At 38.9% G+C, this 27,479-nt stretch overlaps 1 protein-coding gene across 14 annotated transcripts in view; it reads right to left on the reverse strand.

The window, feature by feature from the left end:
* The window catches only part of PLEKHA7 (pleckstrin homology domain containing A7), a 154,170-nt gene that overhangs the window by 36,349 nt on the left and 90,342 nt on the right, over positions 1-27,479 (reverse strand). For 10 of the 14 annotated variants that reach the window (XM_080975030.1, XM_080975026.1, XM_080975025.1 and 7 more), the window contains 9 exons: positions 24,598-24,709; positions 21,189-21,293; positions 19,186-19,258; positions 18,168-18,268; positions 7,519-7,697; positions 6,732-7,208; positions 1,672-2,194; positions 709-795; positions 204-323 (listed from right to left, as the gene is read on the reverse strand). In XM_080975030.1, coding sequence (XP_080831156.1) covers positions 204-323; positions 709-795; positions 1,672-2,194; positions 6,732-7,208; positions 7,519-7,697; positions 18,168-18,268; positions 19,186-19,258; positions 21,189-21,293; positions 24,598-24,709 — 1,777 coding nt within the window. Of the gene's footprint in view, positions 1-203; positions 324-708; positions 796-1,671; positions 2,195-6,731; positions 7,209-7,518; positions 7,698-12,847; positions 13,788-18,167; positions 18,269-19,185; positions 19,259-21,188; positions 21,294-24,597; positions 24,710-27,479 lie in introns of those variants that run through there. The other 4 variants (XM_080975021.1, XM_080975031.1, XM_080975027.1 and 1 more) reach the window with 3 other exon arrangements.

Genomic DNA, 27,479 nt, shown 5'->3' on the forward strand with positions numbered 1-27,479 from the left:
TTATATGCAACAGCATCCTATAGTTAAAAAAATGCTTACAATCTCCAGCACATGCCAGAGCAAAGTAAAACTATGAATGAACTGGGGACTTGAACATACTGAAGAATGGGCAAGAAAGCACAGACTTGAGCATGGTACCAGTGAAGCACTTGCAGAGTCACAGAATATCATATACAGCACAAATGAGCCAATCAGCAGCTGACCTGGTAAGAGGAATTAGTTGGCAAGTGCTGTAGTAATTGGGCGATTGTGTAATTTCGTATACTAGCCAACTTAGCCTGATGTCTCCTTAATCGAATGAGAAGCAATGTTAGCTCTTCAGGCTGTAGGTATTTGGACACATTGTAAAGAGGAAATTAGCAGTTTTCAGGGAGAGTCACTGTAGCTATAATTCTTCACCTAAGGTGCCCAGAAAATGTATATTTGACACAGTTAAGCAACCAGTTTGTATTTTTGTCTTTGATTGGAATATTGTACTTTAATGTCAGAAAACACAAAAGCAAATTCCATGAACAGTTCCGCTTATAATGACTTCAATGGCAGTTGAACGTAGGCCACATTTAGAGCCAGGAAGTTCAAGTTACTTGATTCCGTTAACAAGACATGAAAAATCAATAAAGAGTGTTTTGGACTCAGACATCCTTAGAAGTTCTAGTAAATTCAGCTGGTACATAGAAGGGGAAGGAAACTAGAAATGCTTATACGTACCGATTTCCCATGCAAACTTGGAGCACTTACAGTATGGGTCATATATCCCATTGTAGGCATGGAACGCCTATCTACGTGTGCTGAGTTCTGTATAAATGGAAAGAGTAATTTAAAATGGAATTTTCTTTTCTTAAACCCTTCAAATTCACACCTCCCATCCTTGCATCGAGGTGGATTGACTTAAATTGCCATTTGATGCAGCCAATACTGAGCTAGATGAACAAATAATCTGACTCGAAATAAGGCAGCTTTCTATGCTATAGTTATGTAAGCCCTCCCCTGCTGTCATGTGAATAATGCATGAAGCAGGGTTTAGTTAAAGGGCATAAAAAGAGGAACAAACAGGGTCACCTAAGTGGGCACAATGGACAGACTTCCAAGAGATATATAGGATGGTATCTCCTGGAGCCAGGGAATGAATCTTTATGCCTGTGGTGACTTACCAGTCTCTGGGTCTCTCAGTATAAAGCCTACAATAATATATGATCTACAGTGTCATATTTATACTGCTTTACCTCCAAAAGACGTTTTTCCTCATGATTTTTTACATAGAAAAATATAACCTTTTAAACTTAAAGGGTTAGAACCAGACTAATTTAGTTGCACTTAGGTTGCACTGAAACCAATATGAAGTTACCCATGATTAATTTAGTTCCTACTGATTTCAGTGGAAACTAAATGCCTTGGCCTCCTGAATCCAACCATATAAATTTATCTCATTCACTTCACCTGGCCAGGGCATCATGTGTCTTTTTGAAACAAATTTTGCTCAACCTGCAACTGGCCAAGCACTCAGGACATAAATCCTGGCTTTGAAAATACAAGTTTCAGTGGATAATGTAAGAATATTGACAGTGAACATTGATCAAATAATCTAAAGGTTAGTACTTAGAAACGTTGCAAGGTAATTCTATTACACCTCATTAGTAAAGTCTGAAAAATATATCAGTAAAATTTACTCACTTTTATAGTTTGACTTCGAATCTTCATGGGTGATCCAGCAAAAGGAACATCTATCATTGGTCTCTCATCAGATGGTTTGACAGTAACCCTTTCTGCAGGAGTGTGTGGTCTTCGAGGTGGAAAAATTTTAGGGGGCCCAGGTGGTGGTATATCAGAAGGAGATGGGGGAACAGAAACTGAACGTGGAACATCTAATGAACTTCTTCCCTTACCACGGTCTGTAAAGTCTGGAGAACCAATATAAATAGGTGCTGTGGGACTGCCATGTTTAAACTGCTGTCTCTGTTGCCACTCATACAGCTGCCACACAGTACCATCTTTGTTAGCTCGTCTCTCATCATGGGACATCTTCAAGTGGCTAACCCGGTCTTGAGCATACTTGTAGTCACTTGGCAGATTGCGGTTTGAGGGCGGTGAACTTCCTGAAGGCTGCCTGGTATTCTTTGGCAAGGTATGATAATTCTCAGGAAAAGATATGGAATGACTGGGCACTTGGCGAATAAGGGACTGATCAGATGCAAGACTGTTTGAGAAAAATTGTTTCATTAAGTATTAAATGAGAATGCAGCTATTATTAAAGTCAAGGTTTCACAAAATCCAACTTTAGAATTCCTTTATTAAATTGAAGCAAACAAGTATGTGTAGAATCTCATAGGCCACAATAGCCTTTAACAATTTTTTCAGAGTTGACAGCCATTTGAAAGAGTGATGCCCTTTCATGGTGTACTTACTCAGGCTACTTTTGCCTCTGTTTTATCATGTTCAAAACCCTGCAAAATCTGCAGGCAAAATTTGGATTTTAAAAAGTGTGTTTGCACCATGTGAAGCAAGTTACTCAGCTCTTTTTAAAAACTGTCTGTCTCAAACCTGAGACAGTTTCCTTAGCAACATGTTGACCACTAGGTGGAGCATGCTATTAAACAAAATGTTATTTGTTTATCCTAAGGGTTCCCACCAGCACTTGCTGACTGTCTTGGCAGAGCACTTAATGATTTTCTGTCTTGCAGCAAATGTGATGTGCTGGATGCTGTATGATTTGTAATTGTATTTTCATGAATTATTTTATTTATTGTATTCTATTGCATTATGATTTGTATTCCAAATACTTCAAATTGTAACAAAATAGATAAAAGAATGAAAGAAGCGATAAAAACACAATTAAAATAAATATGATTATTTAACGTGGACATGCCACAGCCACTTGAATGCAGCTTGCAGACCACTTGTGGTCCATGGACCGTAGGCTGGAAACCCCTGCTTTATCCCAAAGAAAACAATCACCTGCAGTTGAAAAAAGGAAGCTTTCAACAAGATATGTTCAGTAAACATACATGCATTTTGTGGAAACAGAAAGGACGTTTCTGATACATTATCATTTGCTAAAAATGTCTCTATCCTCAGGGAGTTATTTGTAAAATAATATTCTCAGCAAAAAAACAAGCAGATTCTCCCAAGGTTCTACATCACTTGACTACCTGGCTTCATGACAAGATTAATTATGCTTCATGACAAAAGTAGCTTAAAGCCTGAGCAGCCAATTTAACAGGAAACCATCATGTCACATAAGTAGTCTCATCTGTTGCACAATTAAGGAGCTATTGATTTAATGCATCAAATGACTTTACTGGGCCTTTTGCCAAGCTAACATTAAAAATCATTCTCACTTTTTTCTTGGAAGAAAACAAGCAAGGACCGGAAACACTTGGACTGCATCAACCAAGTAGCTGTTGGGTAGCATAAGCTCATCATGCTCATGCTGTGAAGGGTGCCCATCAGTTAAGTGTTAGAACTAAATGGATGGAAGACAAAGGACCATATAATTGTAGAGCTGGAAGAGACTCTGAGAGGGGAAGGGGAAGGGGGTTATTGACTTGTTTTGTTTTTGTTTTTATTAAGTATTTTGTATTTTGATCTTGTATTCTTTTGCTGTGAACCACCTTGAGAGCTAAGGGTGAAGGTGGTATGCAAATTTAATGAATGAATGAATGAATGAATTAGTCCAACCCCCTGCAATGCAGCAATATCAACTAAAGCATCCATGACGGATGTCCATCCAACTTCTGCTTAAAAGCTCCCATGAGGGTGAGTCCACCACCTTCCAAGGGAGTCTGTTCCACTGTTGAACTGCCCACACCATCAGAAAGTTATTTCTGATGTTTAGTCGGAATCATAAAAGATACGAGACTGTGAGACCAGAGTCCTGACAGAGGAATGAATAGCTGGCAGAAAACAAATAAGCTCCTCCTTGAACTTTTCACAAATTTCTCTGTACATTTTAACCAGACTTTAAGGCACTCCTTTTACCCCTTCACAATTTTCCAGCCTGTATAACATGAAATTCACTGTCACTTTTATGTATGATGGTCAGTGAAAAAGTTCTAGTTTTACAAGGCCTCACTATATTCCTTTCCATGAATACTTTGAATGAACTCTGTTCTGCCATTTCATCTTTCTGCTTTTAGAGAGAATGCTGTTAGTCCCACCTATTTATTGGTAGAGAGACTGAACAGTTTACTTCTTGACATTGAGAGGTTTGCTATAAAATAGTTGGGAATAAGCACACATTTGGTTGAATTCAAACATGTGCTATCAGATGCAAAAGCTGTGTTCTGTTCAGCAGAGGACAGATATCCCCTTTGCTTGAGAGTATTGAAAGTATTGCATAGGAAAAGTGAAACTTGACATGATTTTTTTCCTTCCACTTCTGCAAGAGGTTGTACATGCAGAAGCATGCTACAGAACCTACTATAACACATGTGAACTACTGTGCTAACTCTTGTCCAAGCATTTGCAGAGCACAATGTCCGACTATTTCCATTCTGTGCAGTTTTTTTTATTCAATCCATTTAATTTCCATTTTTGCGTCTGCTAGTATAATTTTAAAAACAGCAACACAATACTAAAGCACAACTTACATGACAAACCAAGGCGAGAGAGAGAAATGTGAGTTTTAATGCCTTTTGTATATAGTCCTTTATATAATAATGCTATATAGTTCTTAAACTGTCCATAGGGCAGCACCAATACAAAAAAGGGACAGCTGGCAACACCACTGGTTCACTCACAAACACACACAATGCCCCCAACAACCCTCCCCAAATGTTTTTCAAGCAATTTTTGGAATTCTGTTCTACTAATAAAGACAAGAGGCTTAACTGATGGGACAGGTAGCATTGCTGACATCTGTATTTTGCTCTATTGAAAAGTATTATTATTATTATTATTATTATTATTGGAAACAAAACTTCCCAATCATGGGGATGTGGCAGCTTTCCAGAATGGAGAGAGTTGATATAGCAGGGGGGCTAAGGTTGCAAGAGTGGAGTCAACACAGAACCTGCTGGTGTGCTCACACAGACCCAGCCTCTCCCTACCCATAAGCAGTAGTGACGCTACTGCCGGGGATCTAGCACTGCAGCTCTGTCCCACTGGGTGAGCTGCTTCTGATTGAAAACAAAAGAAAAATTCCATGGCTCTTTATTGTACACAATAGGCACTGCTGCCCTCTGCTTTTAAAATATTAAGCTTCAACCAAACCAATATATACCATGTATCACGAACGAAAGTTTATTTTGTCGAGGACCAAAGGGACATTTAAGCAAAGGCCCTAGTGTGGTGGGGCTTCTGACTTTACCCTACCCAGCCTTTACAGGGTATCCTCCCCTTAAGAGTCAGTGGAATAAGAAAATCAGTTTTAGCTTACACAATGATATGCTACTAATCTCCAATATATAAATTGCTTTGCACAGGCTCTCACCTTTGGTCTAAAATCTCACCTATCTCAAAAGCAGCTTTTCAAATGACACATGGAGATTATGTAAGGATGCTTCACTATACACAGAGTCTGCAAAATCAGGCCTCTTATGATGTGCATTGTTCTCAATATTTCTGAATGATAGTACCTAATATCATTCTTTAGAGCACAATCCTGGCATGCAGTTGCAATTTTCAAGCTAATCAGCAAATCTTGCTGGTATCTCAAACAGTTATCATGCTTTTTATCTTAGCCCAAAGTGCTAATCAATTATCACTATTGTGGATCCATTATTCTAATACACAAAGATCTGTCATGAAGCATGGCTGCACAGAAACAGCATTTTGTAACCAAGAAAAAAGAAAATGAACAATGTAGATTAATTACTATACTACATAAAATGCTTAGGGAAATTCAAATAAGTAAGCTGGATTTTGGCAAAAAACAACAACACTCTAATGCATATGGAGTCATACTGAAAGTTTGGTCTATTTGTGAAGAGTATTTTATCTTGACCATAAAGAATAGCTGACAGAATAAGAAAGCAGCAACACTAGTTTTTGTAGCATTATGTAAAGGGGAATGACCTAATATATGAGAAGTATATAATAGCCTATAAGCAGTCTTCACTGGTCTGGTTTTGCACATCACACCAAGCGAAACCTTGGCTTAGCACAAATTTGCAAATATGTGAAGGCTTCTGGACAGGAGTTTGAAGCCATTCCAAGAGCAGTCACACCACAGATTTGTGTAATGGCAGTATGATGTTGGTATTTTTTATTTCAATCCATTTCCTAATGATCTCTAGCATGCCAGAGGTGGGTGAGTTAGTTTAAAGCAGAGGTAGTTTAAAGCAGAGGTGGCTAACAGTTTTTGGTCCAAGTGCCACATTCACTCTTGGCCAAGCCTCCAGGAAGTCACATGCAAAGGTTGGATGTGGCCACCCAAGCCTCTCACATACATGCACACAGGACATACCCAGCCGCAGAATCATGCATGCATGCAAACACACACACCTCCTTCCTTAGTTGATCCATGCAGATCAGGTAAGGAGGAGGGGCTATCACCCTTCCCTTCTCATCAAATGATCAATCTGATGACTAAGGATGGGAAATTTGCATCCCTATCAGGGCACAGAGCCAGGTGTAGAAGTTTAAACCCTTCTGTCCACCCCAGCCTACTTTAATTTTTTTTTTTATAACTGTTGTTGCCACCAAAATTGGCAGCGTCTTGCAGCCCTCCCTTGCTAAGGCCCTGGCAACCCATTTTAAAGCAATAAAACAGACCATCTAAGCTTATTACTAACCTTTTGGGGTCTCCTTTTTGGACTTTTACCCAATGCTCTATGTGAGCCATATTGTTTTTCCTCTGTGTCTGCTTTTTTTGAGCTGGTCTGGAAACAAATCCTTGTTTATATAAACCGATACCATTCTGCTCCACTAGGCCAGGACTTGTATTTAACGAATTGGAAAGTGTTCCATTCTTCTCAACAGGCTGAGCTCTCTGGGACCGAGACAGACTTGACTCTGTATTCAATGTGCCAACCTCCGATATCAATGGATGTTTAGATTTCTCCCTTTTTGATTCCACCATGTTCTTCCTGACAGCATAATGCTCATCTTCTATTGCTTTTCTCATCTCTTCATGCTTATCATATGCAGAGGTTTCAGGAGATTTTCTATAACATCCTTTTGCATCAGCAGAATCTAACTTTCCACATTGTTTGCAGGCATCCACATGATTAGCTTGAGGAACAGCTTGCTGATCTGGATTTCCTGTTTCTCTAAGGAAAAAAAAATATGTGCACTAAAAGTCAACACTTTATTTGTTGACACTGTACCTTTAGTAAGTTCTCTTTGTACAGACTTAATGCTTAGCAAACTTCTGTAATGCTAAGTGATGCCTCAGAGCTCTTAGTTTTGTCCCATCGCCTAAAGGCTGATACGTCATTTATGCAAACATCATTCAGATTTAATATATGATTTTTTAAAAAATGCAAACTATTAATATTAATATTTTTTTAAATGCAACATTGCATTGATATCTGAGACACAAACAATGAAAATCTAAATACAAACGATCCCTGAACTTGCCTCTTTGGTGATGAACGTGTTTGCATAAGAGCAGCCTGATTCATAGCACGGATCCAACCATTCATATCTTCTTGAGTATCTGCACTAAAGTAGTACGTGCGCATCCCTGAATGCTCTGCCTGAGAGCCAATAACAGAACTCTTGTTATAGATATAAGCCCTCATGCCTGTATGGACAGCCTGCAACAGTAGAAAGAAAGATGAATTAGGTAATTTTAAGGAAGGAGGGTAGGCAAAATTCCCTACATATGAAAGTAGGTTGGGAGGGTTTTTTTGTCTGTTTTTGGTGACATCTGATGAAATGTGCTGCTTTTCCTCCCATTTGCTTTCAACATTTTATTCTTTAAGCACCCCCTCCCCCACTAAACACACACACACACAAAAACCAATGATGACACAGTGCTAAGATGTCTGAACTGTATGGCAATATAAAGTGTATATCTGAGCTTAAAATAAAATAGAATAGTTTGGTAGTTTTTAAAACCCAACAGGATTGCATCACATTTCCAAATAACCAGGGTAGTCCTTGTAACTAAACAGAAAGTTTTACTACCAAAATCACTGCAGAGCAGCAACTTGGCATGCTGTAGTCCCCCCCCCCCCCCGCCACTAAAAACATTCATGATAGGGTATTTTGGGGGCGGGGGCGGGCGTGGTCTTTCATAATGTTGTGATATTGTTACAGAATGTTATTTAGCCTTTGTACCAGTAAAATTTACTTTGTACCAGTAAAATTAACTCTTCATGATGTTCCTCTTGATGCATTTTGTTTACTGCAAACGTGCCACAAAACAAGCTACTAGATATTTTATTTGCTATTTCCCTTGCTGAATTTACAAACTTGAATATATTTTATAGATCACTGTATGAGGTTTAATCAGTTGAGAAGAAAAGTAGGCTACATATCTTGTGGTGCATAAACGTTATTTTAAAGTATCATTTTGTAATGAAGAAATTATTTCCCTTTTAATTATAGTTTGGTCTTTGAAAAAGCTTTGTTGAAAGGTCACTAGAGATGAATGAAAATTAATAGTACTTTTGAGCTTATATTGAGGAAAATATGCTTCAATAAATATAATGAAAGATTCTATTAAAAAGTAAAAACAATGTCTTTACTTTAAAAAGTAAAGAAAATGAGTGGCATAATCATATGGGATCCAACATAATGGGGCTATGTTAGTACAAGGAATGGAGTTTTACTGCAGCGGTTTTTCAAGGCATGCCCCTAATAGTAATAACATGCAAGGAGGCACAGGAAAAAGGCTTGGTGGAAGGGGAAACTAGAAGATTACAAATTGCACAAAATAAGTACACATCAGCATGGACAAGGAAGGGATACACCCAAGATGCCAGAGGGAAATAAATATAGAAATAAATATTGCTGCAGAATCACAACACCAACACTAAACACAAACACATTATTCACAAAGCCCTAACAATATGTGGTACTCCAAATATTAAAGGGTATAGTTAAACACAAGCAGCATGTTACTTGAAGGCTAGGAGCAGCAAAGGTTTCAGTATCAGTCATGTAAAGCAAGACATAAAACTATAATTCTCAATAGTTAACAGAGTTACAATCAATGGCAGCAAGAGCAATCCCACCCCCACCACCGCCATTGTTGGCAAATTTTGAACATTAGAGCTTCAGAGTTCCTATATGCATAACAAAGGAAGCTGAAAGCAACTGAGTGCCCTGCAATGTTTGCCTAGTTTCTCAGGCCTAGTGTCCTACCTCTTCTCCTTCTGTGCACCAAACTACATGTGACATTAACTGTCTAGTTTGGTGTTGCACTTGTCTTTTTTCCTTTTTATTGTGAATATCAGCTGATGTGGACTCTCCAATCAGTATAAGGACTATGGTACTATGGTGTGTGTGTGTGGCAGTTAGCCCTTACTTTCCACACCGCAGTCACAATGAAAAGTATTCTGCTTCTCTTTTAAATTCCTATTTGGCATGGAGAGAAAATTCAATTGATACCAAGTGTATCTTTTTAATATGTATTTTTGCTACCTCTTTAACCATTGCTTCAGTCGCCTGCAGTCATTCAAGGCAATATGTAACAAAGAACAGCTCAACCACAGTAAAGAAGTTACTGTTTTTGCTCCCAAGTTAGCAGAGAGTTTCATGCATCAATGAAACCTGCAGATACATATCTGCAAAGGGCTGCAGCTGTGGACTGTGTATACCACAGGTCACCACAACATCTACCCAAGCTAAAAAATAAAAAGCAGAAGTTCTGTTTTGTACATGGCAGGGACTACCATGGGTATGCAGACTTGGACATACCGTACTAGGTATTCCTGAAATGTCTAAGGTAGCCTAATATGAGACTGCCCTCATGAAAGGGTGTTCCAGTTTAATTTGATACACTGTGGATCCTTAACTAATAAAAGGATATCAGAATCACACTGCTTCTGTGACTGCAACATACAGCCAGACAGACTAGACAACACACCACTTCAGGCACACCTACATCTCCTTCAGGCTTCAACATGTGTGGCCATGGCCTATCTCACATTTATATCAAACCTGCCTCCTGATTGTTGAACACTGGTGAACTAATTTATAGGATTTCTGTTGTGGCCTCTCTAATAAGGGAACCTATTTACGATCATGTGACCAATCTGTCATGGTCCTGTGCAATGTTTGCAATAGGGAAAATCCATCTTGGTGTGCTGGTCCTATATAGCGCTATAATCTGGCTGCGGGCATTTTCTGTGGTGGCTCCCCATTTGTGGAATGCTCTCCCCAGGGAAGCTCACTTTAGGCGCCATGCAAAATCTTTTCTCTGTAACCAGGCCGTTGACCTTTAACTATCTATGGTCTTTTAGAAGTGGGTGGGATGTTTTTAATGTATTTCTGTCCTTTGGGTTTTAATGTATCTATCTGGGGTTTATTGTCTGTTTGCTGGGTTACAGGTCAGTTTGGGTTGCCCTGGGCAAAACACTGCAAAATATGTGGAGGGTTGCTTTGAAAAGAAAAAAAGGGGGGAAAGGGTAAAATATATAGTCTGCACTGTGCAACTGGAAAATTCTAATGAGAAATGGTGGTTGAATGCTATGTGAAAGTATAAGAGAAGTACTGTATGTAACTGAAGGTGTGTGTGTGTGTGTGAGAGAGAGAGAGAGAGAGAGAGAGAGGGAGGGAGGGAGGGAGAGACTGTATGTGTGTGTGGTATTATTTTATGTTTATTAAAGCAACACTTTTAAAAATAGGACTTGGGAGATAATATTATATCAGAAGGGATTGCCTTCATTTCTGAACATGCACAAAAGATAAGAAAAAAAAAATAGGGCCAGTTTGGAAATAACATTAAACCATAATTTAGTGTTATGTGTATGAGTTATGGGAAGCCACTGGCATGCATCCTCCCCACTTCTTTCGCATACGAGAACATGGGGAGATCAAAAGCTATGCCTTCTATTTTAAACTAACCAGAGCTCTCTGTTACATCTGAGCAGAAGCAGAAGAAAAACTTGGCAAACAGTAGAGCAAAGATTAGAAAGATGTTGATTGGTTTGATAGATATTTTAATTTGAAAATGTCAGCTGCTCATTCCATAACAGACTTTGTAAAAGAAAGATAATTTACAGACTGAAAGAGAAACCAATATCTAACACTGTGGATGAAATATATTGCATGGTTGTATAAGACAGGCAACACTACAAAGGGATGTATGAAAAATCATATAGAGAAAGATGGGGACCAAAATTTAAAGGAATAAAAAAGGCAACATTACACAGAATACCTAAGGAAAGGAATAAAGTAATGCACTGGCAGTTAAAAATTCACAGGCAAGCCAGAAAACAAATTATGGATACTTAAATAAAGAATAAGGAAGGTGGGGTGGGATGGAACGGCGACTCTGGGAGTAAAAAAAATGCCAACAGCAGGGTCTACACTTGAAGCACGGCTAATTATTTAGAAAGCTGAAATGCAATATTCAAATTTTTTTACATCATGTAGTGAAAAGGGTGATGGTGGAATGTAATAAAAAAGAGAGGGGCAAAATACACAAACATTTTCATGGGTCTTCACTTCTGCAAAACTAATTATGAATCTATTTTTTTCCATGTATGTCCATAACTTCCTTCTTTGTATGGGTTCAACCAACAGATCTTCAGAGCATATTGCTTGTGATAGTAAGCTATTAACCGATATAGCAATTCATACAATCCCTATGCTGCCTATACAGCAGGGGTCAGGAAACTGTGGCCCTCCAGATGTTTTAATAAAGCAACAGCCATCTGGAAGGCCACAGGTTCCCTGCCTCTTCTATACAAGCTATAGATTGGATAAAGCCCATCTTCTCCCTGCTGAAGGATTAGACTGAAGAATAATTTACAATGCTTACTTGGTTTCAAAATATAATTATAGTTTTTGACAGCACAAAATCCATCTAATCCTCCCTATAGGATCTCAACTACATGCATTACTGGATATTACTGAGTATTTATTAGAAGACCAAAGATTCATAAATCCACCACCGTCCCCATATGTACATGCAGACTTCTTGGAACCAAGTCTCTCCCCACCCCCATTACTGCATTTAGTATATTCTGAATCACTGAACTCCTCTTATTCATTTACACAGCAGCACTGAAACTTTCTGAGTAGGGAATAGCCTTCATTCAAATCAGGGGTGGGGAACTGTTGGCTATCTACATGCTGTTGAATTATGACTCCCATAAACCAGAATAAGCATGCCTAAAACCAGGGGGGATAAGAGTTGTAGTCTAGCATAATATGGAGCCCCAAAGTTTCCCACACCTGATACAAATGAACTCAAATAAAGGTCCTTTACACTTCCTTCAAAGCTCAATATATGGTGGACTGTTATTACTGCAGTTCTTTTGGCTAGTGACAGCCTCTCCATTGTAACTCTGTCTATAGAGCAGCTACAATCTCATTTTAAAAGCAAAAGCAGATACTGTACAGTTTCATTATCAATTATCTGTACAGTTTCATTATCAATTATCTAGTTAAAATGGAAGCAAGCAGTTTCCACATCCAGCAGCTGAAGAAAGCATATTTACATTATTTGAGTAAGCAACATGTGCAGTGTTATCAGCAAATTCTTTCCACTGGAAGGGCCAGCTCCAGTGTGATTAAATTAAACTGTCCAAACATATCCAGTTATCTCTTAGCAACGTAGCAAATGAACAACATGTACATGTGTGAATGTAAGCGTGAGGACAATCAGTGACAGGAAAACACAGAAGAGCTTTGTGATGTCTTAAATTATGAGTAAGAATTTCTAAAGCACAGCAGTCTGCAGGACAACACATACACATTCACAATAGGGATGAAAAAGTAATATTTGTACCTATTCATGCATCTAGATGCCCTTATTCTGGAAAGAGGGAGAAGAAAAGGCAGCCTCTCTCCCATATTGCACAGAAGAAGAAATGGAGAGCAAACCCCAAGAGCATACCAATAAGAACAAAACAAGGACAAAAATTCAGTAAGTTAAAAGAGCAGAATTCCTAAACAATAGAAAGTTGGCATGATGAAACAAGAAATTGAAGTCCATCCCCTCAGACACAGGCATTATTACTTATTTTCACACAACACCTGTTTACACACTGAGCTCTTTAGAAGTTCACCTACTCAAAATGCTCACACCCTTAATTCCTCCCACACAAGCCCTCAGGGTCAAAATACAGCAGCACTTTTAAATACTTGAATTAAAATAAAAGAAGAATTGCAAAGGGGCTGTGTAATTGCTAGCAAAGTGCCTTCCAGATTTCCATCTACCTCTAGCCAGTCCAGGCAACCTAATTCAGTGCAGAGGCTCACTAGATAGTAAGAAATGTGTAATAAATCCACTGAACATCTCTGTAAGTTAACTATTTGCCTTTGAAGTTTAAATTTTAGCATTGCTAAGCAGAGACAACTAATAAATATTGAGTACTGTACAAGCAATACACTATGGATCATTGTGATTCTAGCAAAGGGAAAAGTTGATTTATACAAGATAACAAAAACCAACAAGCTACCCAACCCTAAATAAATAAGTACATCCCTCTAAATGTCCTATTTTAAAACTGTTCTGGAAGCTTTTTAAAAGGAGTATTACTTTTCAAGTAAGAAATGAGTTGGATAGGCCACATTAAATTTGACAAACTTCTATTTTTAGTCCTATATGAACTAACCTGGGACCATGTCACATTGAACATAATGTACAAGAATTGCACTGTTAAAATGATTTAATAATGAGCTTGAATATAATATTTCAGCTTTGTTTAATATAAAAAACATCTTAACAATTTTGCAAGTAGTGTTTATGACACAATAAACATTTTGGAAAAGGATCCACATAAATTAGCATCACTAATGCAAAGTATGAAGCAGAGGAATGTTGGACCCTGAATAATTTTTAGAATGAAAGTCTACAATGTTAACACTTTCATTAGAATAATAAATACAACTATTTCCTAATGACAATCAATCCTTGAAAGTTGGAATGATTTAAGTTGAATTTACTGCCCAGCACGTATGTTTATGACTGCAGTCAAATAAGGATACATTTTAATCAAAGTGGTAATAATAAATCCAAAGGTAGCAATTGTTTATCATATATGCATACATTAAGCTGGACCCAACATTGTTAAGTAATGTGGGGAATTGAATTACTTTGAGCTTATGCCTTAGGATACAGAAAAGAGAAAAGCACTGCAGAAGAGACAAATAACCACACTGTTTGCCTCAAAGGACCAATTCAGATATTACATTTTTCACCAGGGAAAAGAGGGGAAGACAGAGATAAAAAGATTAGGCCATTTTTTCTCTTATAATGCCTTTCCATAAAAATAAAAAAGCAGAAGTCTGAATAGATCCTTAGAAGCAAACTGTCTAGAAGGATAATTCAGCGAGCACATTTTCTCTTCAGGGGATCACATTCAAGAATATTTTAAACATGGAGATCTATGGAAACATCAACCATTTATTTCCCTTTTCCAATTAACTACATGTTCTAATATTCCAGAATTTAATGTAGCACATGCAATGGATAAGGAAGCAAGTTTCAGCATTTATGCATTAGTGTATAATGCTTCCTTGGGCATCCGTATATGGGAATTACTTCCCCGACAAATGTAATACTGCCCTATTACAGTAATTAATAAACAGAAATTAATATGATGGTAATTGGAGCAAAGTATAACAAATAATTTAGCATTACAGTTTGAAAACTAGAATCAAGTATATTATGCATGTACCCTAATGTTTAACTCATTGCAGGGGCATAGGAAGGGGGCGGTAGGGGCAGTCAGCCCTGGGTGTAATCCATGAGGGGGGTGACAAAAAGGTGAGCCCCCCCGCGGTGTGCCTTTTTGTCACCCCCCCTCATGGATGACACCTGGGGTGGACTGCCTCCACTGCCTCCCCTTCCTACGCCCCTGCCTTTAGTCAGAAGAAGGGACCCATTGTAATAGGACTTCTTTTTATTTTTTATTTTGAATAAAATTGTATTAAGACCTTTCATAGTACATTACAATAAAAAAGCCAATCTAAACACAAATAGAAAAAAATAAAATAATAATACAAAGTCTTCTTTCACAGGTAAATCTTAACTTGTGCCATACAGAGAGATGTGAACCCTCCTAGTTCTCAGCTGGGAACTTCCCTATCTTCTTCTATTCTCCCACCCTGGAGATCTTCTGTTTCCTGCCGCTTACACAGGGGTAATAGGATCTGTTTTTCAACTTACTTTTTAATATTTAGATTTCCCCACTTCAAATTCAAATAACACACATTCTTGCTATGCTTTTTATTTCAAACTGCATTAAACAGCACTAAACTGATTAGAAAAGTTAGCTATAAAACTAATGAGTGATAGAATTCTGGTCAGATGGTACTTTAAAGCTGACAAACAATGGCACTTTAACACGCATTTTTAAAATACTACTTTGGAACTTCTAGAAAAATTAATATATTCTTCCCTTCTAGATGATGATATACAATTTGAAGTGGTCTTGATCTTAAACCTAGGATCAGAAAGCAGATGAATTATTTAACAAGAAGAAATATAAATCAGGCTATGGTAGGTTTTCTTGGAACAGCATCAAGTAGATATTTCATTAAATCCATCTATGATGTCAAATATGCAGAGATGCATACTGATATCAACTGGAAAGAATATAATATTTTACCCGAAGGATTTTGGATGTAATACAAATATGCTGATATTTCCTTTAAGAAGCTTCCCCTCATTGATCCCATAATATTAAGCTTAGGAAGCAGGTTCAGAGTTTAAGCACTAATAGATGATTAAAGGGTAACATACATTCAAATATCATCAGCAGAAATAGGTTTTATTTCAGCTACTCCGAGTATAGATGATAAATGTGCATGCTTTGCAGTTCAGTCATTGCCTATACATATTCCATTATATAAATAACCTAGTCTTCATTGAAGTGATGCTTAATCATAAAAAACAAAAGTACATCTAAGTTAAAAAGAAACTAAAAACCAAGACATTCCTTGATATTTTAAATTTACAGTTAAGTAAACACCTTGCACATCACTGTTATCTCCAATAAGAATTAAGGATTCACAGTGCACTGTTATACGTTATGTAGACAGACGTAGGTCACATTAAGTTCAGTGAGACTTGCTCCCAGGGTTGCAGCCTTAGTCAAGCATAGCATTAACAAAATTCAGCATGTTATTGAGTAGGCATGCAACTTCATATATTTTAATATTGGGCTGAGGCAATCAATGCATTGCTGCAGCCAATCCAAAATTTGGCTATACGTTGAAATGACTGACCAAATGCAATCCAACTTACACTTTATACTTTAAAAAGCCAGAGGTAAGATTCAATCACACTACCACCTCTCTGAACGCAAGTGGGAAGCATTTGTGCATGAGAATGGGGAACAGGCATGTTTCTTCTGAAATCAACTCCTTATACCTTGAACTTATACTGCTGATCTTGAGAGGGGTTTGGGGATTGAACACAAGATGCTCTTTGAAGGGCTGAGGTTAAAAGTCCTCTTCTGCAGGCGCAGCCAGCCAGTTTTTTAGAATGAAAAATCAAATTACTGCAAGACACTTTTAAGACTGTTGGAACAAAACACTGTGTTGGCTGATTGAATTTAGTAATATTTGTAAGCCTCTTAAGAATTTTGTTATTCCTCTATGGACAGGGGTACACCAAAAGGTGAGACTACACTCCCAGCTCTTCTCCTCCTTCGCACAAATAGCTGTAACCACTGGGTTGCTCAATTCACAGCTGTTTATTAGGGACATGTTACATCACATTCTGATTTCTCACTGAATATAACCTGGCAGTTTCTTCTTAGGAGGATGACTCTCTGGATATATGCGACAGTCTACCTTTCAGTACTGCACACCATGTTTCACCCCCAATATCCTGATGCAATACCAAATAATTTTTACAGACAAGTTGACCTCCTTGGAGCCTTCTCCAAATGATTCCAAAAATGAAGAACTAACCTGGAAATAGAACACATTGCTTGGTGTCCCCTTAATGTTTCTAAGTAACACCCCATACACCAAATAACAAAAAAACAACCTCAACACACAAAAACACAAAAAGGGGGCAAGAAGATGAAACAGAAAAAGCTAGCAGGGATAGCCTGGCCACAATGACCCTTGAACTGGTAATCTCAAGAGTGGGTTATTGCAATGTATTGTATGTTGTGCTGCCTTTGAAGTTGGCCTGGAAGCTGCAGCTATTGCAAAACGCCGCAGCTAGGCTTTTAACTGGCATAGCTTACCAAGGAGTTGCATTGGCTGCTGATATGATACAAAACCAAGTTCAAAATGTCTGCACCAACATGTAAAACCTTATATGGCTTAGGATCTGGATGGATAAAACTGAACAGAGGACTTTTCCCCATATCAATCTGCCTAGAATCAAGCTCCACTGTAATGATAAGTGTTCAAAGAACAGCTCAAGTAATAGGACTGCATACAGTCACAAAAGTGGATTTAAACATTGCCATACTCTCGCATTGCAAAAATATAGAGGGCACATTATCACAAATTGTTAACAGCTCCATTTAGTGAATTCAAATTAAACAAGCACTTTGAAGCAAAATGATAATTTAAACAGAAGAAAAACAGTATTGCCGTATCATGTACTGCAAACCTATGTATATTTATTTGGATGTAAACTCCACTCTACTCATTTAAACCTACTTCTGAGTAGCATTGGTTTAATGATTTGGATAGACAACAGAGAATCATAATTTAGACTAACATAGGGAAACACACATTAAAGCAATGAATAACATTGTGTTATGGTGGAACAATGATCTGGTCTGATAATTTTCTTTTAAGAAAGGAGATACATTGTTATAAAAATATAAGAAGGTTCAAAGTCCTACAACTGCATGCAAAACCTTCTACCAGTGCACAGGCACTCTCCAGATTTCCCTTCCAACTGCAACATGTCACATTGCATTGGAAGCTATTCAAGGAAGACCATCCAATTTTACAGGGAGGACAAGCTCTGTGGTGGAAAGGAGAGGTTCCAATACATATGCAAAAACTATCAGTGGCTCTTTACATTTTGCTCCAGATATACATGAAAAATGCTAGGAAATGGCATTTCCCAAAAATGTATCATGTTTACTGTTTAAAATAAACACAAACTTTGAAATTACTAAATTTACCTTAAATGAGTACTTGCGGTTTATATGATCTTCAGGTCCAACTGTAGATATTACATAGCTAGGCAATGGTATACTTCCGAGAACAGATTCTTCTCTGCTGTCTTTTGAATGAAGAAAGAAACAAATTAACTTCCATATTTCAACCGAAACACAAAATGTATTCATGCTATCAAGCATGTATTGTGCAACAGCCCACATCTTGTGCGACTTACGTTAGCTGCACTATGTGTATAACTTGTGTGGTTCTTTGGGGGGCAGTTGGGCACACAACAGTTCCACAAGCCATTTAGAATCCCAGGAACTAGTAACTGTACCATTGTTCAACAGCAGTAGATGGCACTTGAGATATAGGCTGACAGAAAGGTTATGGAGGGACTAAACCTTGGAGGGACAAGGTGCACTCAGGGTTCCAGGTTCAATCACTGGCATTTTCAGTGAAAAGGATCAGCGGGTAATGTGAAATATCTCTGCCTGAAGCCCTGATTAGCTGCTGCAAGTTAGAATAGACAATACTGGGTGAGATAGACAAAAACATTGATCAGTTTTTCTGATAATTTCATGTGCTTTATTAATGTTACGTGTGAATCTCCTTTTTTAGCAACACAAACATTTTGTGCATCTCACAGTGGAGATATCAAGGCCTCTGTATTTTCCAGTATACTGTTATCATTTGTGAGGAGCAGAGAGAAAGAAATACTCCTAGCAATCAAGAATTGTTTGAAGGAGACAAATTAGAGGGTGGGGGAAGAGAGAGAACTGTTGTCACCAAGAACTGGGAATGGCAATTGGTTTGCATAGATGTTCTTCAATCAAAAAGGTAAGAAATGCATAGTTTAGCTTCCATAAATGACTCCCTGACATTAATGAAAGCAGGAGGTAGGGAGTTGTTCTCTAGCATTCTCCCAGACATTTTGAACACCAAAAAGCTCAGTTTCTAAGACTTTAGAAACAAATGTAACATTTGTGCTCAGCTCTCAGTTCCACAAAAAATATTAAAATCAGATCTTTATTCACTAACCTTTGTAGTAAAATAAACAATAATCAGCAAGCACAAACCATCGCCTTTTCCACAATCTCATGCCAGAGCTGTCCTAAAAATACAAATAATAAAATACCAAATTTGTAACACAGACAGTAGAAGAAACGACACAGCACTAAACAGAATCTGAAATGTATATATATTTTCTTTAACATATGAAAATATGCTCATCAACAATCATGCAAAGCTATGGCATAACCTTCCCAGTATCATGATTTTCTCATACTACTTCCCAAAAACTTAATTTTTTTGTTACTGGGCATAATCTAACTGGTGCTCTTAAGAACATGGAAGGCTTTTGATTCTGCAAACACTTCCACTAATAAAAGCGGAACTTTTGCTTGCAGCCCCCATGCTGCTTTCTACCCTCTTCTGGCAAGTCTCCCAACTCTCTTGAACTGATTTTCAGGGCGTGCTGGGGGAGGCAGAAAGGAGCCAGAAAAGGCAAAAATCACATCTCTTTCTTTATTGCTAGTGGAGCCACCCACTGGATCAACTCTTCCATCACTAATTAGATACCATTATTATGAAGAAAAAGCATATTACAATTAGTGAATGCTAGTTAGCAGACATCAGTAATGCACAAATGACAGATATTATTAGTATGCTGGATGGATCAAGATCAGTGCAGCAGTAGTGGCAACTGTATGATATATCTGAACATGTTTATGTTTTTAATTCTGTATAGCTTGGGAAAGGTTTTCAAGACTGCAGTGCTAATAATGATACGGGCAGAGTTCATCTTTCATGTCAGTAGAACACTGACAGGCACTAACCGCTGACCTTTTTGTTTCCAGATAGTTGACCTGCCTGGCTATTTATTACATGCTGCCTAGGGCTGTGCTGTAATTTTATGCAATAAAACTAGTTATGTTAATACACGTGCAGGACACAGTAATCTGCATTGTGATAATTTTTTAAAAAATGTTAATTATATTTATAGAGTCTGGTATTTCATACTTATTGCCTCCTAGAAAGGTGTTTAGGTTACAATCTTTCAGCTTGAACTGTTCACATTTTGATATGACTAAGCTTTTATCCGCCTCTGCCTTAAATACACAGCATCCTAAGCTGTAAATCTAACACTCCTACACTATATAATTTGACAACTGTGGTACTTATTCACACACACACAAATATTACAGTTGTGTTAAAGCTCTTATTGGTGGTCTATCTTCACCTAACAATCACGATCTGTTCATAAGTTGCCCAAGGAAAAACATAAGACTTTTTAGTATGCTATCTAGATAACTCATTTGCAGAACTACCTGCCTATTAGATTACTCATAATATAAACATGTATTTTCCTATGTTAGATTTTCTACAAAGACTGTACACTTATACTAGAGACAGAAAACAAGGCAAGAAGATTTGAAGGTCAATTCTGAGATTCCCTGATCACATGAAATTTGAATTCCAGGAACTCCACTCCAGCGGTGGAGCAAGCCACTCAGGCTCCTGGGGCAGCACACCCAGGGGTAGGGCGAGCTGCCAATAGGGGTGGGGCAAGTCGCCCACAGGGGCAGGGGGAGGGCGGAGCAAGTTGCCCCAGGGGTGGGGCGAGCCACCCATAGGGACGGGGCGAGTTGCCCACAGGGGCAGGGGGAGGACGGAGCGAGTTGCCCTTAGGGGCAGGGTGCATCATCCACAGGGGCAAGGCGTGTCGCCTACAGGGGCGGGGTGAGGGAGGAACGAGGTGCACCGTGGGGCCTCCGGCGTCTGCCTGCCTCCTCCCACTCAGCTGCCCTACAGGAGAGATGCGTGGCTCGGGCACACTGCAGCCCCCGCAGTGAGTGCCGCCCGGCATTTTGTCACCCCCCCCCTCAGTGGTGACACCCGGGGCAGCCCACACCCACCGCAACTCACTTCCCCCGCCTCTGCTCCACTCCAGCATTTTCAAATGCTATGCAAAAAAAAGTTCCTTTTCACCAGGCAGTTCTGATTTAACTCACTGCAACACATAAATATAATTACAAACTCACCTGCTTATGAAGCCAGCCTCTCACCACAACAGGAACATTAGGGTTTCTCCTAATAGCCTGGTCTCTTTTCCCAAAACTGTGTATTTTATTGCCAGATTTTACCACCTTCAGACAAGTATAATACAGCAATAGTAAGTGCATGACATGAGCAAACATAAAAAGTACACATACAATGTATTTTTTTATAATGTTCCCTAATTTGTTACACAATAATGCAGTATTTAAATGATTTTGCCACAAAATGGGTATTATCTGTTACTATACAATTATACATGTTTCCATTTCCTCTACATCTTTTAATTCTTTCTAAGAATCCAGTTATTCAGCAACTCCTTTCTACAGACAGAACATCCTCAACTGGGGGTATATCTAGCAATTTATCATTGTATCTTAGGGCTAATCTGAATATATTAATTTATGCTGATCAAGAGGGAGGAAACTAGCAGAAGTCTTTGGGCTTCTGAACCCAAATTCAGACTAGACTTCAGCTTTTGTGGAAAAACCCTCCTGCTTAAATACTGGTATTTTGAAATCAAATCTTCTCTTTCAACTCCTCCTTAACTTCACACACTGACCGCACTGATCAATTATGTTAATTGAAACCATGGCGTAAGAATGAATGTGTCAACATGTTGGCTCCTCAGGATGAACCACTTTCCTCCTCTCTGGGCTTTTAACACTCAGAGTATTGTCTCAACCCGGGATCACGGTTAAGGTCATTCTTCCTCAACCATGATCTGTAGCCAAGGTTTGTCATATGGTTAGATGTCATAGTCAAGAAGGAGAGACCTTAACCATGATCCCAAGTTCCAAAAACCTTGTTTTATCTGCCATCCCAGACTGACCTAAAAAGCTAGGAGGAGCAAAGTAGGTGTGAGCTCCTCAGCAGGAGCCCAAACATTTGCATAGCCATGGTAAGTCATACCCATGCTCAGAGTGATGTGTGAACTAGGCCAGTGAAAATCTGCCACATCACATTCACTTCCCATTGTAAGTCTTAAGTTACATTATTCATTCTTTCTCTGATTATATAATGGGGCAGGGAGCCTAGCCCTGTCTTCTCCCATCCTTCGGTGTAGGCATGTCTGGAAATTTACCAAAGTCCTCTTTAAGGTCAAGTATGCAGCTTTCTCCTTTTCTATTTTCTAGTTTTAAGCACATAGTAATATATCAATATTGATTATACATGGGTAATATGTTCAATTTCTGCCATGAGCTTAGGGTGGCATAACATGATTGCATTAGTGAGTGATATATCATTTTATTCCTCAATATAGTAAAATCCTTAAACTCTTGCCATAGACACAAATCTTAATTTCAGGAGCAGAATCAGAATCACAATGACTGAATTTACCATAGAATAAAGCCTTTCACTCTTGGTTAAGCTCTTTCTACCTTCATGTCTATGTTAGGAGGTATAGTGAGAAAATAAATCTGCTTAAATGTAGGCTTCCATACGGTCCATAATTTCCCTGAAGTGGCTTGCTAAAACCTGTCTTTTTTTTTTTTACTGCACATCACATTTTTATAACTATTCAATAGCAGGAATTCTCCAACAGTGTCATAAAGGGCTCCCCAGTCATGAAAGAAACTGCTGAAGCATCCTCAAGCATGACAGCCAGACAAAGACAATACCTCTTTTAGCTGCTTGTCCTCTCAACCTGAGCATGGGGAAATGAGTTACAAGAAGAAAGGAACCAGAGCCATATCAGTATGCAACAATCTTTACAGCTCTTCACCTCAGGGGCATACCAAATTAAGAAACAATAAGCCATACTTGACCCCACTAGCTGTTTTAACTACACAAACATACAATCATTTGAATGGTACTGCTTGGAAATGAGCAAAATGATACTTTATGCCTCAACAAGAGCTACACAAGAGTAGGACTTGGAGGAGTATCCTAGTAATGATATTTACATGTTTTTTGTTTTGTTTTGAAGGAAAATGCAACTAAAAACTTTTCCAGTTTCTAAAATAGGGCTTTATACACCAAAATCAGCACCTTGAACTTAGTCCAGTAGCTAAATGGCAGCTGGTGCAATTATTTCAATAGCTGGGTAAAGTGCTGACCTGATCCATCTCGCTGTTCCACAGCATGACAAGAATCTATTGGATTCCATTGATCTCCAGGAGTAGATCATCACAATCTGTCTACCACCCCTGCAGTGAATGACTGAAGTTACAAGTACAACCTCATCATGAAAACAGGGTGATATCTACACCCCTGTTTCCAGACCATGCCTTCCTCCCTCTGGAGCAAAAACTGAAATTAATACTGTGCTCTGCCCTATGTGTCGGATCAGTGACAACCTGAGACAGCCTCATGGTTGTCATGGAAGCTATGAAGTCATGAGCCAGAACAACCAAGGTAGCTTCAATATGGACATTCATCAAACACCACATACAAGACCACCTCTGCCAGCTCAGTCAGAGAAGCTGCTGGACAGCAGGGTGGACAGTGCACCAGCAACAACTATTACTGTGTCCTTGGCATAATACCATGTACAGGACCTCACAGTAAGCTCCAAGACAGAGGGTGTTCCTGGTGATGGAAGTTCTACAGACCATAGCCACTCCTCTCTTCCATTCTGTCCCCAGTTCCTGCAAGCCAATGCTTACGCGGCATTGAGTATCCAGGTGGGTGCAGCCGGGTCAGATCAACTCCTCCCAGCACACCCACCCAGGCTCAGTAATACACACCAGATTAGCACTCTCATCCAGGAACAAATAATGGATAACAGGTCAGTGAGCATAGCAGATAAGCAACCAGGAACCAGCCCATGGCAGTGGTGGGAGCAAGGAACAAGGCGTACATAGGTTTGTCCCCATCTTCCATGGTAACCTATCGCCTCCCCATGGCTACAACTCCCACTACCCATGATCACTGAAACTGGGATGGCATCACCCTGCCCTTCCTTCTCAAACTCCTCCCAAACATATTATGCAAACAACAACAGTCCATCAAGAAAATCTACCACAACCAATTATACATATACAGAGCTCCCTAGTCCATAAGGGGTTCCTTTTAATTTCTGTTATCAGAGCAGCTTTATAAAATGACACTGTCCAATATAATGAATGGTGCAGCCAAACACCATGATACAGTATATAATTTTAAAAAAAAGATTTAAAAGAAATGCTTAAAGCTGACATTGCCCAGGTAAACAGTGTGAAAGAAAAAACTGAAAGCAATGAAATAGAGAACATGTACCACAGCGGTTAAGAGAAACAGGAAGCTTCTAGCTCAAATCTTAACTCAGCCATGAATCACTGTATGACCTCAAAATGACTGATGTGCCATATCTGTGCAGATCTAATGAAGTGCAATGATCACCTTGCCCAAGGGCTAAGCTCAGTCCTTGATACTGTTCACATTTCTGAATAAGGGGGCGGGTATGTGTCTTACCTTGGAGCCAGGTTTTGTATCTACAGTGGATGTAGTCACTGCAGTAGATGTTTCACTGACCATGCTTGAGGGTCTTTGGTTTATCCGATGCTTGGACATAAGTGAATTTTGCCTAGGAAAAAAAGAATAGGGCGTTTATTACATATTTAAGCTCCCCCACCCCCAGGGGCCTTTTGCTCTTGTATAAGCATGCCACAAAAAAATAGATGGAACTTGTGAGCTTTTCTACACTTGCGCCAATGCAGTAAACTGTTCACTTACAACAGCTTTTATTACAGATATCACTGCTAACAGAAGCATGCTCATTAAGTCTGTCCTGCAATCTAAACACTATCTTCTATAGTTCAGCTAACAGATGTGCATTAATTTACTTATATTATATTTAACACATTTATACATTGAAATGATTTTAAGAGCCGAATAAGCTGATACAGTCAGTAACTGTAATTTTCTGCAGAGTGCAAGAAATTTTTATTTAGCTATTTCTGTACATGCAACTGAACAGGACCCAAGAGGGGCACATCAGGCCAACACCAGCTTCAGGCATTACAAAAGCGTGCGGTCCTTCCCAGTTTGGGCTAGCAACAACTTCCTGGTCAAGCTCACTCTCAGCTCTGACAACAACTTGGAGGAGGTAGTCTCCTTCCTGATGAAGCACCTACTCTGGGGGATAGTGGTACCCCTAGTGGCCAATCCTGTGTCACCAAGGATGTGTAGAGATAAAGGGCCACAAGGTTAAGAGCGCCGGAGTGTACAGAGGCTGAAATGAGAACCAACACAGTCAGTAAGCAGAGCAGGGGTGGCGAACCTGTGGCTCTCCACAGATGTTGTTGGACTACAACTTCCATCAGTCCCCAGCCAGCATGGCCAATCATCAGGGATGATGCTTTCAATCAGTTTCAGCTGGTGGCCCAGCTGCACACCTATCTGTATAAGGATAGCCTAACTTTTGTTGTCTATGCCCTGGTAACCTCTAGGTTAGATTACTGCAACACATTATAAGTGGGCTGCCTCTGAAGATGGTGCAGAATTCAGTGGCCAGGTTGCTCACTGGGGAAAGACGGTTTGAGCATATAATGTCAATCCTGATCCAACTGTACTGGCTGCCAATTAGTTTTTGGGTCCAAATCTAAGTGCTGGTTTTGACTTCTAAAACTTTTTTTTTTATAAGATATTTATTAGTTTTAACATAATACAAAAATAAGCAAAAAAAGAAAGAAAAAAAGAGGGGGGAAAAATAGAAAATGAAAGTACAAAATAAAAACAGTTAAAAAAACAGATTAGTCTTTCCATATCTTAACTTTCATTTGCTTGTTTCCCCGACCTCCTCACACCTCCCTTTTTTGTATTCCAGTTCAAATTAGTTAATTCAGCAAATCCTTTCCCTCTTTGATTCTATCTTAATCTTTTATCTTAATATATTGTAACTTTAGATTATCACCTGTTAACAATCCACTTTTACATATTCCTTTATAACATTGCTGCTAAAAACCATTTAACTTCAATCCAACATCATTCTAACATTCATTAATTTTGCAGTATTTCTGTAGATAGTCTTTAAATTTCTTCCAATCTTCTTCCACCAACTCTTCTCCCTGGTCTCGGATTCTGCCAGTCATTTCCACCAGTTCCATATAGTCCATCACCTTCATCTGCCATTCTTCCAGAGTGGGTAAATCTTGTGTCTTCCAATACTTTGCAATAAGTATTCTTGCTGCTGTTGTAGCATACATAAAGAAAGTTCTGTCCTTCCTTGGCACCAATTGGCCGACTATGCCCAGGAGAAAGGCCTCTGGTTTCTTCAGGAAGGTATATTTAAATACCTTTTTCATTTCATTTTGACTTCTAAAACTTTAAATGGCTGAGGACCGCAATACATTAAGAACTGCTTCTCCCCATATGAACCAACCCAGAGCCTGCAATCATCATTTGGGGCCCTTCTTCATATGCCTCTTCTGCAAGAGGTCCAGAGGGCAGCAACCAGAGAATGTGTGTTTTCTGCAGTGGTGCCCTGCTTGTGGAATGCTTTCCCTGGGAGGTTTGCCTGATGCCTTACATATTATTAGGTGCCGGGCAAAAACATTCCTCTTCTCCCAGGCCATTGGCTAATTAAACAAACTGTGTGATTTTTAAACTGGGGGGGGGGGTATTGTTTTTGTTTGTTATTATGGTATGTATTTCTGTGTTTTAATATTGTAAACCGCTGTGTGATCTTTGGATGAAGGGAAGTATAGAAATAATAATAATAATAATAATAATAATAATAATAATAATAGTTATTGTTAAGAAGATACAGCTAAAACCACACATCAATGTTATAAAAAAAATTAAATAAGTTAAGAAAACTAATTAAGGGAAAAGGAGCAGGTAAGCAGCGCCTACTTTAGAGATGAGGTCAGTGAGTGCCACATGAGTTTTTGTTGCTACTAGTTAATGCAAAGCCAGTATTAAATAAAACATCAACCATTCAGGATTCATTTCAGCATGATACCTAGTTCACTCAGGTGTTTCAGTTAGTGGTTGCTCAGATGATTTCACAATGCGAGCATTAACCAAGGCTATCATGGGCAGGAAATTTTGAGCTAGGTCCAATTCATGAGCCATGGAAATTGAATGTTCTTGCCATTAGCACTTATTTGGAACTCCAGCAAGTACAAAACAGGGAAGCTGACTTACTGACTCACAATATCATCTTGACTACATGATCCTCTACATGTCAAACTTAAAAAGTAAAGCACACTTTTCTGCTGGTGGCTGTCTTATAAATTTCCACTACAAAAACTCAAGCGTGTTTATTTGCATTAGAAAGCTGGGAACACACACACACACACACACACACACACACACACATATACAATATACACATAAGCTTTCATACAGGG

Source organism: Podarcis pityusensis (assembly GCF_964106645.2).
Source record: "Podarcis pityusensis genome assembly, chromosome: 1".
In the NCBI taxonomy this organism is placed as follows: Eukaryota; Metazoa; Chordata; class Lepidosauria; order Squamata; family Lacertidae; genus Podarcis; species Podarcis pityusensis.